The following is a 15885-nucleotide window of genomic DNA, read 5'->3' on the forward strand; positions in this document are numbered from 1 at the left end:
AAGTTTCCTGAGGGAAAGTTTGAAGACTTTCAACAGGGGACTGACATAGTTAAAGTTTAGAAAGGTTACTTCGGGTACAATATGAAGAATGAACTGGAGTTGAACAAGGCACTGGGCAGAAAGGCTATTGCCGAGATTTGAGGCAGGAGATGATGTTGGCCTACCTAGAACAGTAGTAGTGGAGATGGAGAGAAATGGCGAGATTGGAGGTATATGAGAAGGAAAAATGGACAGGACTTTCTGATGGCTGTAGGAGATGAGAGAGAGAGAGACACCGTGGGGCTGAATATAATACTCATATTTCTGGGTTAGGCAATTGAGTTAATGATGGTACTATTTAGAGATAGGGAACATAAAAGTAAGTATAATAAAAATGAAGAGTTTAATTTGGGATATATTGTTTTGAGATATCTTGGGATATCAGGACATGTATTTTTTTTAAATACAAAATCGTATTTATAAAGAAATTTTAAGGATACACATTTCCAGGACACATATATTTTCCCTTCTCTCAATGGAGACATAAGACAACTATGTAGACTTACTGAATTTAGAAGGACATTTGTTACACGCCAAATACAATCCAATGCCTATCAGGACATGTATTTTGAAGGCAGTCAGGTATGCAGGTTTCTAGTAAGGAGAGAGAACTGGACTAGAAATTTATATTTAGGAGTTATTAGCATATATATGGTCACTGAAACCTTGGAAGTGAATGAGATCACCATAGTATAAAAAGTGAGAATAGGAATAAACTGACCAGGACACAATGCTGAGGTACATGGACATTTAAGTGACAGGAAGAAGATGGAGGTCCTGGAAGGTAAAATAAAGAAGCCAGAGATCTAGAAGGAACACTAGGTAAGTGGGTTTCAGAAATCAGAGGATGGAAATGTGGCAGGCAGTGGTCACAAGGATCAAATGCTACAGAGATGTCAAGTAAAATAAGAAAAAGGGTCCACTAGAAAAAGGAACCCTCATGCATTGTTGGTGGGTATGCAAATTGGTGCAGCCACTGTGATAGACAGGATGGAGGTTCCTCAAAATATTAAAAATAGAACCACGATATGACCCAATAATTCCACTACTGGGTATTTGCCCAAAGAATATGAAAACACTAACTCAAAAAGAATTATGCACCTGTATGTTTACTGTACCACTATTTACAATAGCCAAGTTATGGAAGCAGCCCAAGTGTCCATCAACAGATGAATGGACAAAGAGTTGTGGTATATATACACAATGGAATATTACTCAGCCATAAAAAGAATGAGATCTTGCCATTTGCAGCAACATGGATGGATCTATGGAGCATAATGCAAAGTGAAACAAGTTAGTCGGAGAAAGACAAGCACCATATGATCTCACTCACATGTGGAATTAAAGAAACAAAACAAACGAAGAAAAAAGAGACAAAACAAAAAACAGACTCTTAACAAACTGATGGTTACCAGAGGGGTGGTGAGTGGGGAGATGGTTGGAATAGGTGAAAGGGATTAAGAGTACACTTATCATGATCAGCACTGAATAATGTATAGAATTATTGGATCACAATATTGGATCACTATATTGTATACATGAAACTAATATAACACTGTCCATTAACTATACTGGAACTAAAATTTTTAAAAATTGTGTGAAAAAAAAGAAAAAGGGGCCACTAAATTGAACAGAGTGATTGTTTGTGACCGTGTTGAGAATTTCAGTGGAGTGGTAGGGATAAATTGAATAAATATCCATTTATTTATTGAATAAATAATCCATTGAGTGAAGTTCCTGGGAAGGCAGGAGACAGAATCCAGAGACTAGGCACAAAGAGAGGGGATACATGTAGAAATGTGTGCCTCAGATTTGGGGGAATACCTGATTCATTGTGATGTTTGAAAGGATAAATGCGGATGCAGGTAGGCTTATGAATATGGAAGCAAGAAGTTGTTGGAATTCCTCTCTGACTGGTTTGATTTTTTGCTGATAATAAATGAGGGAGATGGTTTAAAAACAATGGAGAAAATCTGAAGTGGCTGTTGTGAAAAAGAGAGCTAACTAGGGAGAGGCAAGTATTATTTGGCAAGGTTGAAGGTTCATTGGAGGTTGGACACTGTATATATGCGATGAAAACAATCTATACTGTCTATCCAGGATTTCAGGTCATTTTTTAAAAAATCTGTTTTTGAATCAGAAGGTTAAGGTCTAGACTATATTTTATTAGCAAATATAATACTGCAGATAGTGCAGTAGAGATCATAAAACTAATACAATAATTCTCTTACTCTCTCCACCCCAACATAAAATTTATGATACACATATGTGCATGTGCACGCACACACACACACACACACAATTATATAACACTATTAGAACTCCTTAAGGAGGAAGTTCTATAGGTTGTCATCATCATGTTGCCTGTAACCTTCCACATAATTTTCAATGGAAAGTAGTGAAGCTATTATTGTGTCGGGTGTAGTTTGTTGGAGAGCATGAACAAACCTGAGGCAAACAACTTATTTTTTATATAAAGAATTTATCCATTTTCAGAGAGCAAAATAACAAAATTCACCTCTTTCATATCCATTGAAAGATTCCCCTCCAAGAGATATATCAGTAGAGATGAGAGGCAAAGATTTTCATTATAGACTATTAGATTACATAAAACAATAATAGTATTCAGGATAATTTTATATTTTAAAATGTGCTGTATATAGGTAACATTCATTAAATATTTATTATGGACTGGGCACATTTAACTTTCACAAAAACTCCATTAGGTAAGTATTATTCCCATTTATAGCTGAGGGAACTGGATTACAGAAAGGTTGAGTAACTTGACCTTAGATATATCCATAATAAATGGCAGAGCTGGGATTAGAACCCAGGCTGTCTGACTTCAGAGGTCACGTGTTTAAATTCCACCTATACTGCCTCTTCAAGGTAGAAATTTAATGAAATTTCCTAAAGTAAAATGCCCTTTTGAAGTTTGGAAAATTAACAATGATTGTTTGGACAGATGAGTTGTTAAAAGACGTTATGAGCAATTCAGTACAAGTGGAGACTAAGGAAACAGTAGATACCAAGACACAAAATAAGCTGTTTCCTTAGATAAAATTTCCTTTGTAAAAAAAATACTTGGAAACATTTCAAGTATACCAGAGTATAGAAAATAATTACAATTTAGTACCCAAGTATCCTCCACCTAACCTTTAAGGTTTGCCACATTTTCAACAGATCACTTTTGGCAGAAAATAAAGTATTATAGATAGGCGTGAACCTTTCCCATTACATTCCCTTCTCTTCTCAGGAAGTAACCACTATTCTGAATTTATCTATCATTTCCTTACATGATTTTCCCAATTTGCTCTCAGTTTTTTGTTTTTAAACCTTTATTTATGATATACCATATACATCTTTCTGCAACTTGCTTTTTTTTTGCTCAACATTATGTTAATGAACTTTATCTAAATCAATACTAGTAGATTTAGTTCATTAATTTCCCTTGTTTAGTATCCCACGTATGTCAGTTTGTCCAATAGTGTAACTTATTCATCCATTCTCCTGTAAGTGGGCATTAAAATTGTTTCACTAATATAAGTAACGCTGCTATGAATATTCTTGCACGGACTCACGATAATTATTTATATATTACATATATTATGTAATAAAGATAATAACGTGCATGAACTATACAGCAAAGACAGGCATTAGTTTTCAAGAAAGGTACAACAGACCATGAGTTGTTCTGAGCAAAGTGAGGCTACTTTGACTACTAAGCATTTGGGGGGGGAGGCTCAAGGATCAAGCGACATTCACTGCTACAGTATGACACCACAAAATTTCAGTCCTTAATTACTCTTTCACTGTTGTCCAATAGTTTCACGTGTGTTCATTCAGTTTCTCAACTAGAGTATAGCTCCACCAGGACGGAACCGGGGACCAACAAAGTGAGTTAACACGAGTGTGACCGTGAAGAGCCCGCAGTGGAAGCTGCAGCAGGCGACCTCTTGGCTGTGCCAGGCCACCAGAAAGTGACAGCGCCAGGCGAATGTCGGAGCAACCAGGACCTAATCTCACTTTCCACCCCGAGAGTCCTGGAAGCTGAGGACACGAGGATGGATGGAGGCATAGACATCTGCTTGAAGCGTCTCTCCACTCGCACCCACAGGTCAGTAGCTGGGAACAGAGGCTAGGACGCGGCCCCCGCCCAGAGCGCAGCTTCCCAGTCTGGCCTCTGCTAACTGCGCCTCTTTGCTTTACGTCAAACCCGTAGGGAGGCGCTAAGGCCAACCAGGCGGCTTCCGCAGCTCCAAAACCTGACGTGAAATTGCGCGGGGCGGCACTGACAGAGGCCATCTTTAATTCGGGCAAAACCCCACCCTCATAGCCCACCGGCCACTCCCTCTCATCGTCCCCAGGCTTTTCACGGACAAACGTAACGCGGCTTAACCTTAGAGGCAGTGTTGAAGAAACACGCATAGAGGCCTGACTATCCATGACCCCGGAGGTGCCAAATCCTGCCAATTTAAACATGGCGGCTAAACCTGAGTAGCAAAAGAGCGCTGATGCCAATGAAGTCATGTTCGAAATGGAGAGAGGCGGCGGGGCAGAGGAAGTAATCTCGCGAGATCGAAGCTGGCGTCGGCTAGGCCCGGAAGCTTCGTCTGAGGGGGCGGGGGCGGAGGAGGGAGCGGGACTCGGGCGAGAGCCAGTGGAGGAGTCCGCCTGTTGTCGCCTGCGTAAGCGGGGCAGCGACGCCGGGCGGCTACGCCGCGGAACCGGCGTAGGCGGCTTTGGAGAATCGGCGCGCTGCGCTGCGCCCGGGCTGGTCGCGGAGGGGGGAGGGGATGTCGGTCAGTGCGAGATCCGCTGCTGCTGAGGAGAGGAGCGTCAACAGCAGCACCATGGGTGAGTCTCAGCTTTGGGCCGCCGCGACTCAGGTCGGCGGCTCCGGACTTGGGGGGGGGCTCTGCGGCCGCCAGACCGAGCTGGGGGTACGCCCTGAGGCGATGCGGGGAGCTGCGGCCGAAGGAGGTGGCGTGGGCCGGCGGCGGGCTCGGGGCGCGGTGGCGGCGGGCCCGGGGGGAGGGGAGAAAGCGGCGGTGACAGTTTGAATTGAATGTGAGGAGAGCCGAGGCGGCGGTATTTCCTGTGCCGCGGCGGGCGGGCCGGAGGAGCGGGGAGTGGGGAGCCGTGAGCCACGGCCTCACCCGCCCCGCCGAAGCGGCCCGAGCGGGGTCGTCTTCGCCCGGCCCGTAGGCTCCCGCGGCCCTGTTTCCTCTGGTCGGCGGCCGCTGTATCCACGGCGGAGCTCCCCTCGTGGGGAGTGGGCCTGGCGAGGAGGGTGGGGACGTTTGTGCGCGCCCGGGTGAGGGTGCTGTGTGGGCCGGCCCGGGAGGGCGGCGGCGAGGAGGGAGGAAGGAGGATGCACCAGGCTGAAGCTAAGGTGGAGGCGGCGGCGGCGGCGGCTGCAGAGGCTCCAGCAACCGCGTCGCCTCCTCGCTCCGCCTCCCGGCCTCTCGGGGTTTCCTTTCCCCAGGCGCGGCCCCGAAGGCCGGTGGATGGCGGGCGAGGCTTGAGTGCGGAGGCTAAGGAGCTGGTTTGGGCTTAATATTTAGGAAAAAGGGGAAAGAGAACGCCTGGGAAGGGCGCCCCCACCCCTCCCCGAGGAGTGGAAAGGGTGGGAAGGGTCGCTGGAAAAGGGAGGGAGTTGGAAATACTGGTGATGTTTAATGAAATTAATTATTTTGAAAATATTTCAGTATTCTCGGTTATTCTCTTCAGAAACCTTTTCATTTCCTTTCCTCCCCCACATATTGGAAAAAGAACAAGGCCATTTCATTCACATTTTCCACTCCTGAGTTCCATTTCATACTGTTTGTGTAGTAGGAAATAAGCAACTGAGATTTTTCTAACACATTTTCATTTGCTAAGTTAAATTTTGAGAGTGCACTGTTTCAAATCTTTTTTTTTTTTTTAATATAGTGTAGGGAAGGAATTTGTGACGTCCAGGTGTTTGCTTAGTTACTGAAATAACTTGCGAGTTTATGGTTATAGTTAAACTTTAAGATTTCTTTTGGCTTTGTTACTCTGATGGAATGGAAGAATACCTTCGTGAGTGCCCTTGAGAATCTAAATGAACAGATAATCTAGATTGAAAAGCATTTTACTTGTTTTACATATTTACGTGATGAGTATAGTCAGTCGTCTTCGTCTCCCTCTCCCCAAGTAATATAAAAGCAACTCGAGGAGGAAAGTTTTTAGGCATTAAGTGTACAGGTACGGATGAAATTTGTGGAATCCTGATAGACTAAAGGATGGTCCCCTAGTAGGATAAAAACAGTTACTAAGCTACTTACTGCTGCCTGGATCCCTTATTCCTCCAAATAGCAAGTGAAGGGGCAGGGGGAGGGCAGGAAACAATCTTTCATCCCACCCAGCTGTTCAGTGGGTGGGGCTAGAGGAGATAGGGTTGAGTGGAGCTATGAAATAAATGTGGAAGCTACATAGATGGTTTGTATGGTAGCATTGTGCCATTCTGTGATGGGACAACATGGTGGAGCCAAGTCCTCTTAATACAGTTATTAAAGGGACGCCTGGGTGGCTCAGTCGTTAAGCGTCTGCCTTTGGCTCAGGTCATGGTCCCAGGGTCCTGGGATCGAGCCCCGCGTCGGGCTCCCTGCTCAGCGGGAAGCCTGCTTCTCCCTCTCCTACTCCCCCTACTTGTGTTCCCCCTCTTGCTGTGTCTCTGTCAAATGAATAAAATCTTAAAAAAAAAAAAATACAGTTATTAAAAATATCACACACCCTCTTAGGCTTACAGAATTGAAGATCATAACTGATAATAGAAATTTTTTTTGTGTTTATGTCAAGTAGATTTTAATTTACAGAAAGGATATTTTTGTAATTTAGTTAAGAATTTTTGGTTTTCAGTACATTAACTACATGAAAGGTAGTGTTATCAATAGATTGTTTCAGAAGTTTGTTGTAAAATTGGTTGTTTGCATTTGTGCGTTTTCCCATAGAAATAATCTTAAATAAGTCTATGCTAGAAGTTCTGAGCTAGTCTAACACAAGGTAGGACTCCTGACAGATGTTAGAGCAATTGTAGAGGGTTAATGTCAACAACACAGACACACACATACATGCAAGCATGGGTAGGAGGAAGAGTTAGATCTGTGGTTTCCAAGGTCTCAATAATGGGGGGTGGTCAGATGACATAAACCAGTCAGAGTGAAAATAGTGGTAGAGTAGGTTGGTTTCAGACTTCTTATAATTTGATGATACACATGCTCGCTATAGATTCTATTCTGGGAATTGCCAGTAGAGTACTGTTCTATGACTAAATTACCAGCTGAGAACCATGTCTTACATTTTGAGCTAATGAGCTCTCTTCAATTTTTTTATTAGAGGTTGAAAGATTTTAACTTTAACATTTATGTATTTTACTGAATTTTGAGGCAAAACTTTTTTACTGTGTGTGTGTGTTTTCCCTGTAACTAAATTTGGACTTTAAATGACGCTAGGTTTATTGTGCCATGAAACTGATGTAGAAAAAAATGTGTTTTTGAGGAGTAGAATTTTAAGGTACCATGATTATGGGTTAGGCTTGCCAGATGAGAGCATAGTGTTAAATGCAGACTGTTGGTCTCTACAGCAGTGCTTTGCAGACTTCAGGTTGAGGCCTATTAGTGGGTCTTGAAATCAATTTCGTGGACTTGTAATAATTTTTTAAAAGTAGGAAAGAAAGAAGATAGCAGTACATTGCACTTAGCATGAATTTTAGGGGGGTTAAATTTTGTTTTATATGTATTGTGTATTGGGTTGGGTTATAGCATTTTTATTAGGAATTGTGGTCAAAAATAGGAAAACACGTGGGGGATGTGCAGTGTGGGTGGGTCAAATCAAAGGTCTTTAAACATTATGGTATAGCGTGGAGATGTTGGTCTGGGGACCCCGGGATCATGACCTGAGCTGAAAGCAGAGGCTTAACCGACTGAGCCACCCAGGGGAGAAGGGAGGACTTTAAATGCAATTAAGTCCATGTGGCTTTTTCTTATCTTGGATTCATTTATTCTGTACTCCATACATGGAGTGTGGTTAGAGAGATCTGGGACCTACTCCTTGAGAGGAGGTCACCATACAGGATGGGTCCCAAAAGAAGATAGTATTGTTTAGTGACTTTGCTCCAGGCCTTGAGGATATATATATATATATATATATATATATATATATCTTTTTTGTATATATCTTATATGTCATATATATCTTAAAAGATATATATATCTTTTAAAAAATTATATATACATATATATGTATATATGTATATATATGTATGTATATGTGTGTATATATACATATATATTTTATTTTATTTTTTAAATTAAATTAATTTTTTTTTTTTTTTTTTTTTGGTCTTGTCCATATGCATCATCAGAAATCAAGAGAGCCAAGATTTGGGCATGAGCCTGGGGGGAAGGGGGCCAAGGAGGCAGCTTGATTTGCTTTCAGTGTTGAAGGCTTTAGGCCAGACATACAGAAGATCTTTTGATTTGTGCCTGGTGCAGTCCAGCTCTCCAGAGGTAGGATTATATATACGGATTTGAGTTCAAAGTGATAACAAATATAGTATAATGATTAAGAATATGGGCTTTGGTGTTAGGCAGACATGGGTTTAAATCCTGGCATTGCCCACTTACTAGATGTATCAGGATACAATTAGGTTACTGCTTTTCCAACTGATGAAGGACCTTTTCTTTCCTTCCCTTTTCTACTGTTGCAAAAAGTACTGCAAAATTTTAAAAAATGAAGATGCATTTAAAAAAAGGGGAAATACAGCCCCAATTTTTTATTCAGTCCAACAGACATAAACTTATTTTTGCTATAAAAATTTTCATTTCTGTGCTCCAGTTTCTATACTTCACTGAAGTAAACCGATAAACAGTTCAGACTGGCTCACTGGTCCACACACCACACTTTAAATAGCACTGTGTTAGACTATGCTGCAGTGAGAAATAGCCCTAAAAAAATCTAAGTGAAGGTAGCTGAAGATGAGGTTTTGCCTGTCATTCTAAAGTTTATGTACTTTATTTAGGCAGGTGTTTCTTAACTTCAAAAGTACTTGTTTGTAGGCTGAGGAGAGTAAATAAGTATCCCCAGAGTTTGCGGAGTAAAGCCTGAAGTTGTTCCTGTTCACATTATTTTGAATTTTTAAAAAAATCTTGTTATTCATGTGACATTTGCATTTTATTTGTTTGCCTTATATGCAGTATAAAGAGGCTTTCTTCCTCCTCTTTCCTCACCAATGTGGAAGTAAAAATTGACTCTCCTGAAGAGGTGACACGTTAATTCTGTTCTGTTTACCTCTGGGGCCACAACTGAGTACTTGTGGTAGCTTCATTTGAGAAGCGAGGCTCCAGGTCAGAATTTGTCAAACTTGGCACTATTGTAATTTGGAGTTTTATAATTGTTTGGGGGGGCTGTCCTTTGCATTGTACAATGTTTACCAGCATCCCTGGCCTCTACCCACTAGATGCCAGTATCGCTACCCCAGTTGTGACAAAAAAAATGTTTGCAGACCTTGCCAAATGTCATGGGGTGAGAGGGAGAGGAGAGAATCACCCCGGATTGAGAACCACTGTGCCAGGTGATGGAGAAGCCTTTGAAGGATCATAGGAGATGGAGAAGAAAGAAGTCTTTCTTTACCATCTAGTCCATAATTCTTCCTCTTAGTGCTCTCACCATATTTCCCAAAATTGGGAATCAGAATCACCTAGGTAGCTTATGTGTGTGTATATGTGTGTATGCATGTATGTATGTAAGTTTATCATTTAATTAATGAATTTTTGTAAAATGTAATCAGTAGTTAACTGGATACATAACATTATGCTAGGTCAATATTTTCCAAAATATAATTGATAAACCTCATGCATGAGGGACAACCACAGCCTCCTGTTAAAAATGCAGATTAATTAGTTCCCACCACACATGCAGTGATTCAGTCTCTGAGAGAGGGACCTAGGAATCTGCACTTCTAAATGCTTTCCAAATTAAGTAACTTTATTGAGGTATAGCTTTCATACAATAAAAGGCACAGAGTTTAAGTGTTCAGTTCAGTGAATTTTGACAAATATATATGCCTTGTAGCTTTTATTCCAATCAAGGTAAAGAACATTTTTGGAGAACCTGGGTGCCTTAGTCCTTTAAGTGTCCGACTCTTGGTTTCAGCTCTGGTCATGATCTTGGGGTTGTGAGATCAAGCCCTGCCTAGGGCTCTGTGCTCAGCAGGGAGTCTACTTGAGATTCTCTGCCTCTGCCCCCACCCCCACCCCCCCACCCCATATGCTCGCTCTCTCTCTCAAATAAATATATATATATATATTTTAAAGATAAATAACATTTCCATCACCCTAGAGTTTCTTGTGCCCCTGTGCCATTTTCCCTCTACTGCTCCAGGTAACCACTGGTCTGATTTCTAATGTCCACAGATGAATTTTTAAAGAATTTTTTAAAAAAGAAGCAGCTTCATTGAGATATAATTCACATGCAGTCGACTCATTTAAAGTGGTTTTTCTGGGTAGCTTTTTAAAGTCTTTTCCCCCTAACTTCTTTATTGTGACAGATTTGAAATATGAAGAAAACAGGAAACAATAGTAAAATTATCATCTTGGTACTTTTAAAAGCATACAGATTGTAGTAGTCTTCCAGAGTTTCATAAACAGTAGGCTTGGGATAAGGCCCTGATTGTTTTTCAGAATGATTAAAACCATTTTTTCCAGTGTTACTTTGTAAAATATATTTGAAATATTCCTGCAGTGGCAATTTGAGATTTTTGTAAATGTAACAAATACTTGACTGCCAACAAAGTGTCAGGCACTGCAAAATAGTAGTAATCAAGAAAGCTATGGCCCATGGCTTTATGGATGTTAACATAGTGTTTGTGTTTTCATTTCTGAAAATGCTTTTTATTCTATGGGCGAGTTTATATTTGTCAAGTAAGTAATACAATCACTTTGTTCAGAATTGAGAAGGTTAAAAAGAGATACGTAGTGAAAATCTTTCTACTCCTATCAAGTAACCCAGTTTCCTCCTCAGGCAACCTTTTTTAACAGTTTCTTTTATGTTTCTTCTGGAGGTGATTTTTATATATACAAGCAAAAAACATACATTCCTCCTTTCCCCACCCATGGTAGCATCAGACACATTCTTCCTCACCTTTTAATTTTTTCTACTTAGTGTATCTTAGGATATTCCATATCAGTATATGAAGCGCATTCTTATTCTTTTATACAGCTGTATAATTCCATTATAGGTAGGCTGTGATTTTACATGTCCCTTTCTGATAAGACATTCATTTTCAATATTTTGCTATTATAAACCATAATGTGGTGAGTAACTTGGGACATTGATTATTTCACATGTGTTAGTATATTAGAACTCTTGAACCCTTTGACACAAGACATTATTAACTAAAGTTGTAGTATTGATGTTAAGTCATTACCAGCTTAGGACTTCAGCACTCAAGTTCATTCATTTAACAAACATGTCTTGTGCCTTGTGCTGTGTGGTGGGCACTGGGGATACTGAGTTAAATGCCACGATGGTCAAAATAGAAGGTGATTAAGAGCTTAGGTTCTGGAGTTAGACCTGGATTCACATGTCTAAATCTTAACTGAATCTTGGGCAAATAACAGAATTTTGTTTCCTTCTCTGTAAAGTGGGAATCATAAAGTTACTGGATAATTAAATGAGAATTAAATGAGATGATAATGTGGCAGGTTCTTAGCTTACATATCGAGCAGATGTTAGCTTTTTTTTTTAGATTTTATTTATTTATTTGACAGAGACACAGCGAGAGAAGGAACACAAGCAGGGGGAGTGGGAGAAGGAGAAGCAGGCCTCCCACGGAGCAGGGAGCCCGATGCGGGGCTTGATCCCAGGACCCTGGGTCATGACCTGAGCCGAAGGCAGACGCCTAACAACTGAGCCACCCAGGTGCCCCAAGAGCAGATGTTAGCTTTAAAAAAAAAAGTTATCATGGGGCACCTGGGTAGCCTAGTCAGCTGAGCATCTGTCTCTTGGTTTCCACTCGGGTTGTGGTCTTAGGGTCATGGGATCAGGCCCTGCATTGGGCTCTGTGCTGATCTCCAAGTCTACTTGAGATTCTCTCTCCCTCTTCCTGCCCCTCCTGCTTGTGCTCCTCCTCTCTCTCCTTCTCTAAAAGAAATGAATAAATCTTAAAAAAAAAAAAAGTTATCAGACTATATGGCAAGTGACTATTTACTTTTCTGCCTTCATTTTTAAGTTTCTTAAAGTCAAGGACTGTGTTTTGTTCACTTTTCCCTACCTGACATTTACTTAGTAAATCATTTGTGATAGGATTTTAAGGTATATAGAGTATACAGTGGAAATACAGAGCAGGATACCTTTTCTGAACTGGAAAAGGTAAATCTTTAAGGGTAGATAAGAGTGATTAGGCAGAGGAGGAGGAAGGATACTTACTCTAGGCTGAGAAGTCATGGTAATTTATGAGGCTATACAGGTAAGTAGAGATCTGGTGTCCTGTGCTGAGGATTTAAAAAAAAAATCTTTACTGAAGGATTTTAAAAGGAGAAGAATAGTAACCATGAACATCATGATGATAATTCCAGTAGGGATAGCTAGAACACCAGGGTGGGGCCAGCGAATTGAGGGCAGTTAACATAGCAGTCCTAGGACTAAAAGATGAAGGACAAGGGTGCCTGGGTGACTCAGTCGGTTAAGCGTCTGCTTTTGGCTTGGGTCATGATCCCAGGGTCCTGGGATCAAGCCCCATCTTGGCGTGTTGGGCTCCCTGCTCAGTGGGGAATCTGCTTCTCCCTCTACTCCCCGTCCCTACTCATGCTCACTCTCAAATGGATAAATAAAATCTTTAAAAAATATATAAAAAAGATGAAGGACAGAACTAGGGTAGTGGCAAGGGACATGAAGTGAAGGGGAGGGTTGTGAGGGGATGTAGGTGGGGAGTAATGAACCCAGAATATCTGAACCTGAGTAAATGGGTGATTAGTAGGTATCATATATTGAAATAGGTAATTTAAAACATGATATTGAGAGGCCTGGAGAACATCTAAGTATGCATGTCTGGTAGTTTTAATACTAGGAGAGACCTTTAGGATGGAAAATAAAAATTTAAGATTATTGTGAATTTATTCATTTCTGCTTTGAATTTTTACATTTACTAACTGAATCCACCATATTGATCAAAAGCGATACTGTAGTTGGGCCAGTAAATTTGTTGGTACCTTTTTTTTTTTTTTTTTAGAGTTGGGGAGAGGGGCAGAGGGAAAGGGAGAGAGAGAATCTTAAGCAGGCTCCACGGCCAGTGGAGAGCTATTGCAGGGCTGGATCTTAAAACCCTGAGATCATGACCTGAGCCTAAATCAAGAGTTGGACGCTTAACCGACTGAGCTACCCAGGTGCTCCTGTTGATACTGTTTTTTTTTAAGACTTTGTATTTGTGGTTTGGTGAGAAGAGTTGAAGGAAATTGGAATAAAATGATTTGTGTGAAACTTCAGTGTCCTTCAAAGTTAGACAGACTGGGGTCTCCAATTTCTTAAGAGTACTAAGATGTTTACTTATTTAAAATTTCTACTGATATATTTCATAGCAATAGCTCTTTCACACCAAGGGTCACACTAGTGTTTCTTTACATGAATAACATTTTGTATCCTTAATGTTCAAATGTTCATACAGATTGTAATTAGAGTTCTTTTCTTTTTGAGGAAGATTTTGGTATGTATTTTTAATTATAGCAAATACTATAAATACTTTGCCTGAGATCATTATCTGTATAAGAGAAGGCAGAATCTTTTTATTTTTATTTTTTTTAAATTTTATTATGTTATGTTAGTTACCAATACATCATTGGTTTTTGATGTGGTGATCCACGATCCATTGGTTTTTGATGTGGTGATCCACGATATCCATTGTTTTCATATAACACCCAGTGCTCCATGCAGTACGTGCCCTCCTTAATACCCATCACCGGGCTAACCAGTCCCTCTTCCCCCCTCCCCTCTAAAACCCTGTTTGTTTCTCAGAGTCCATAGTCTCTCATGGTTCATCTCTCCCTCCAATTCCCCCTCCCCCCATTTTTCCCTTACTTCTCCTATGTCCTCCATGCTATTCTTTATGTTTCACAAATGAGTGAAACTATATGATAATTGACTTTATCTGCTTGGCTTATTTCACTTAGCATAATATCCTCCAGTCCCATCCATGTTGATGTAAAAGTTGGGTATTCATCCTTTCTGATGGCTGAGTAATATTCCATTGTATATATGGACCACATCTTCTTTATCCATTCATCTGTTGAAGGGCCTCTCGGCTCTTTCCACAGTTTGGCTATTGCGGACATTGCTGCTATGAATATTGGGGTGCATGTGGCCCTTCTTTTCACTACATCTGTGTCTTTGGGGTAAATACCCAGTAGTGCAATTGCTGGGTCATAGGGTAGCTCTATTTTTAAATTTTTGAGGAACCTCCACACTGTTTTCCAAAGTGGCTGTACCAACTTGCATTCCCACCAACAGTGTAAGAGGGCTCCCCTTTCTCCACAACCTCTCCGACATTTGTTGTTTCTTTCTCTGTCCATTTTTGCCATTCTAACTGGTGTAAGGTGGTGTCTCAATGTGGTTTTGATTTGGATTTCTCTGATGGCTAATGATGATGAACATTTTTCATGTGTCTGTTAGCCATTTGTATGTCTTCTTCAGAGAAGTGTCTTTTCATATCTTCTGCCCACTTTTTGACTTGATTATTTTTTTGGGTGTTGAGTTTGAGAAGTTCTTTATAGATCTTGGATACCAGCCCTTTATCTGTAGTGTCATTTGCAAATATCTTCTCCCATTCTGTGGTTGCCTCTTCGTTTTGTTGACTGTTTCCTTTGCTGTGCAGAAGCTTTTTATCTTGATGAAGTCCCAAACACTCATGAAAGAAATTGAAGAAGACACAAAAAGATGGAAGAAAATTCCATGCTCATGGATCGGAAGAATAAACATTGTTAAAATATCTATGCTATCCAGAGCACTGTACTACCATCCCAATCAAAATTCCAATGACATTTTTCAAAGTGCTGGAACAAACAATCCTAAAATTCGTATGGAATCAGAAAAGACCCTGAATCGCCAAGGAAATGTTGAAAAAGAAAAACAAAGCTGGGGGCATCACGTTGCCGGATTTCAAGCTACATTACAAAGCTGTGATCACCAAGACAGCATGGTACTGGCACAAAAACAGACATACAGACCAATGGAACAGAATAGAGAACCCAGATATGGACTCTCAACTCTATGGTCAAATAATCTTTGACAAAGCAGGAAAAAACATGCAATGGAAAAAAGACAGTCTCTTCAATAAATGGTGCTGGGAAAATTGGACAGCCACAAGCAGAAGAATGAAACTCGACCATTCTCTAACACCATTCACAAAGATAAACTCAAAGTGGATGAAAGACCTCAATGTGAGACAGGAATCCATCAAAATCCTAGAGGAGAACATAGGCAGTAACCTCTTTGACATCGCCCACAGCAACTTCTTTCAAGATACATCTCCAAAAGCTAGTGAAACAAAAGCAAAAATGAACTTTTGGTGCTTCATCAAGATAAAAAGCTTCTGCACAGCAAAGGAGGCAGAATCTTCATAGTAATTTTATCTTAGTGCTTTCTGTTTATGCTGTTATTAAAGTAACCAGGGTAATACATTTGGCATTGTAAAAATTTGTTACATGTAGCATTCTGGGATGTGAGGTGATCTATACAAGGAAATTTTTTTCAGTAATGAATGAACCGCTTTTAATTTTAAAAAGTTTTAATAGATATGTGTAGTTGCTTTTATGATGAATTCAAACAAATTTA

The 15885-nt window shown here is 40.5% G+C and overlaps 1 protein-coding gene across 3 annotated transcripts in view; it reads left to right on the plus strand.

Annotated features, from left to right (window-relative positions):
* Positions 1-4722: 4722 nt before the first annotated feature.
* Positions 4723-15885, plus strand: part of SEPTIN7 (septin 7) — a 122013-nt gene continuing 110850 nt past the window's right edge. Inside the window, exons 1-2 of one of the 3 annotated variants that reach the window (XM_021699443.2) lie at positions 4723-4896; positions 6429-6430. In XM_021699443.2, coding sequence (XP_021555118.1) covers positions 4836-4896; positions 6429-6430 — 63 coding nt within the window. In that variant the 5' untranslated portion in view covers positions 4723-4835. The remainder of the gene's footprint in view (positions 4897-6428; positions 6431-15885) is intronic. The other 2 variants (XM_021699442.2, XM_021699441.2) reach the window with 2 other exon arrangements.

Source organism: Neomonachus schauinslandi, chromosome 12, assembly GCF_002201575.2.
Source record: "Neomonachus schauinslandi chromosome 12, ASM220157v2, whole genome shotgun sequence".
In the NCBI taxonomy this organism is placed as follows: Eukaryota; Metazoa; Chordata; class Mammalia; order Carnivora; family Phocidae; genus Neomonachus; species Neomonachus schauinslandi.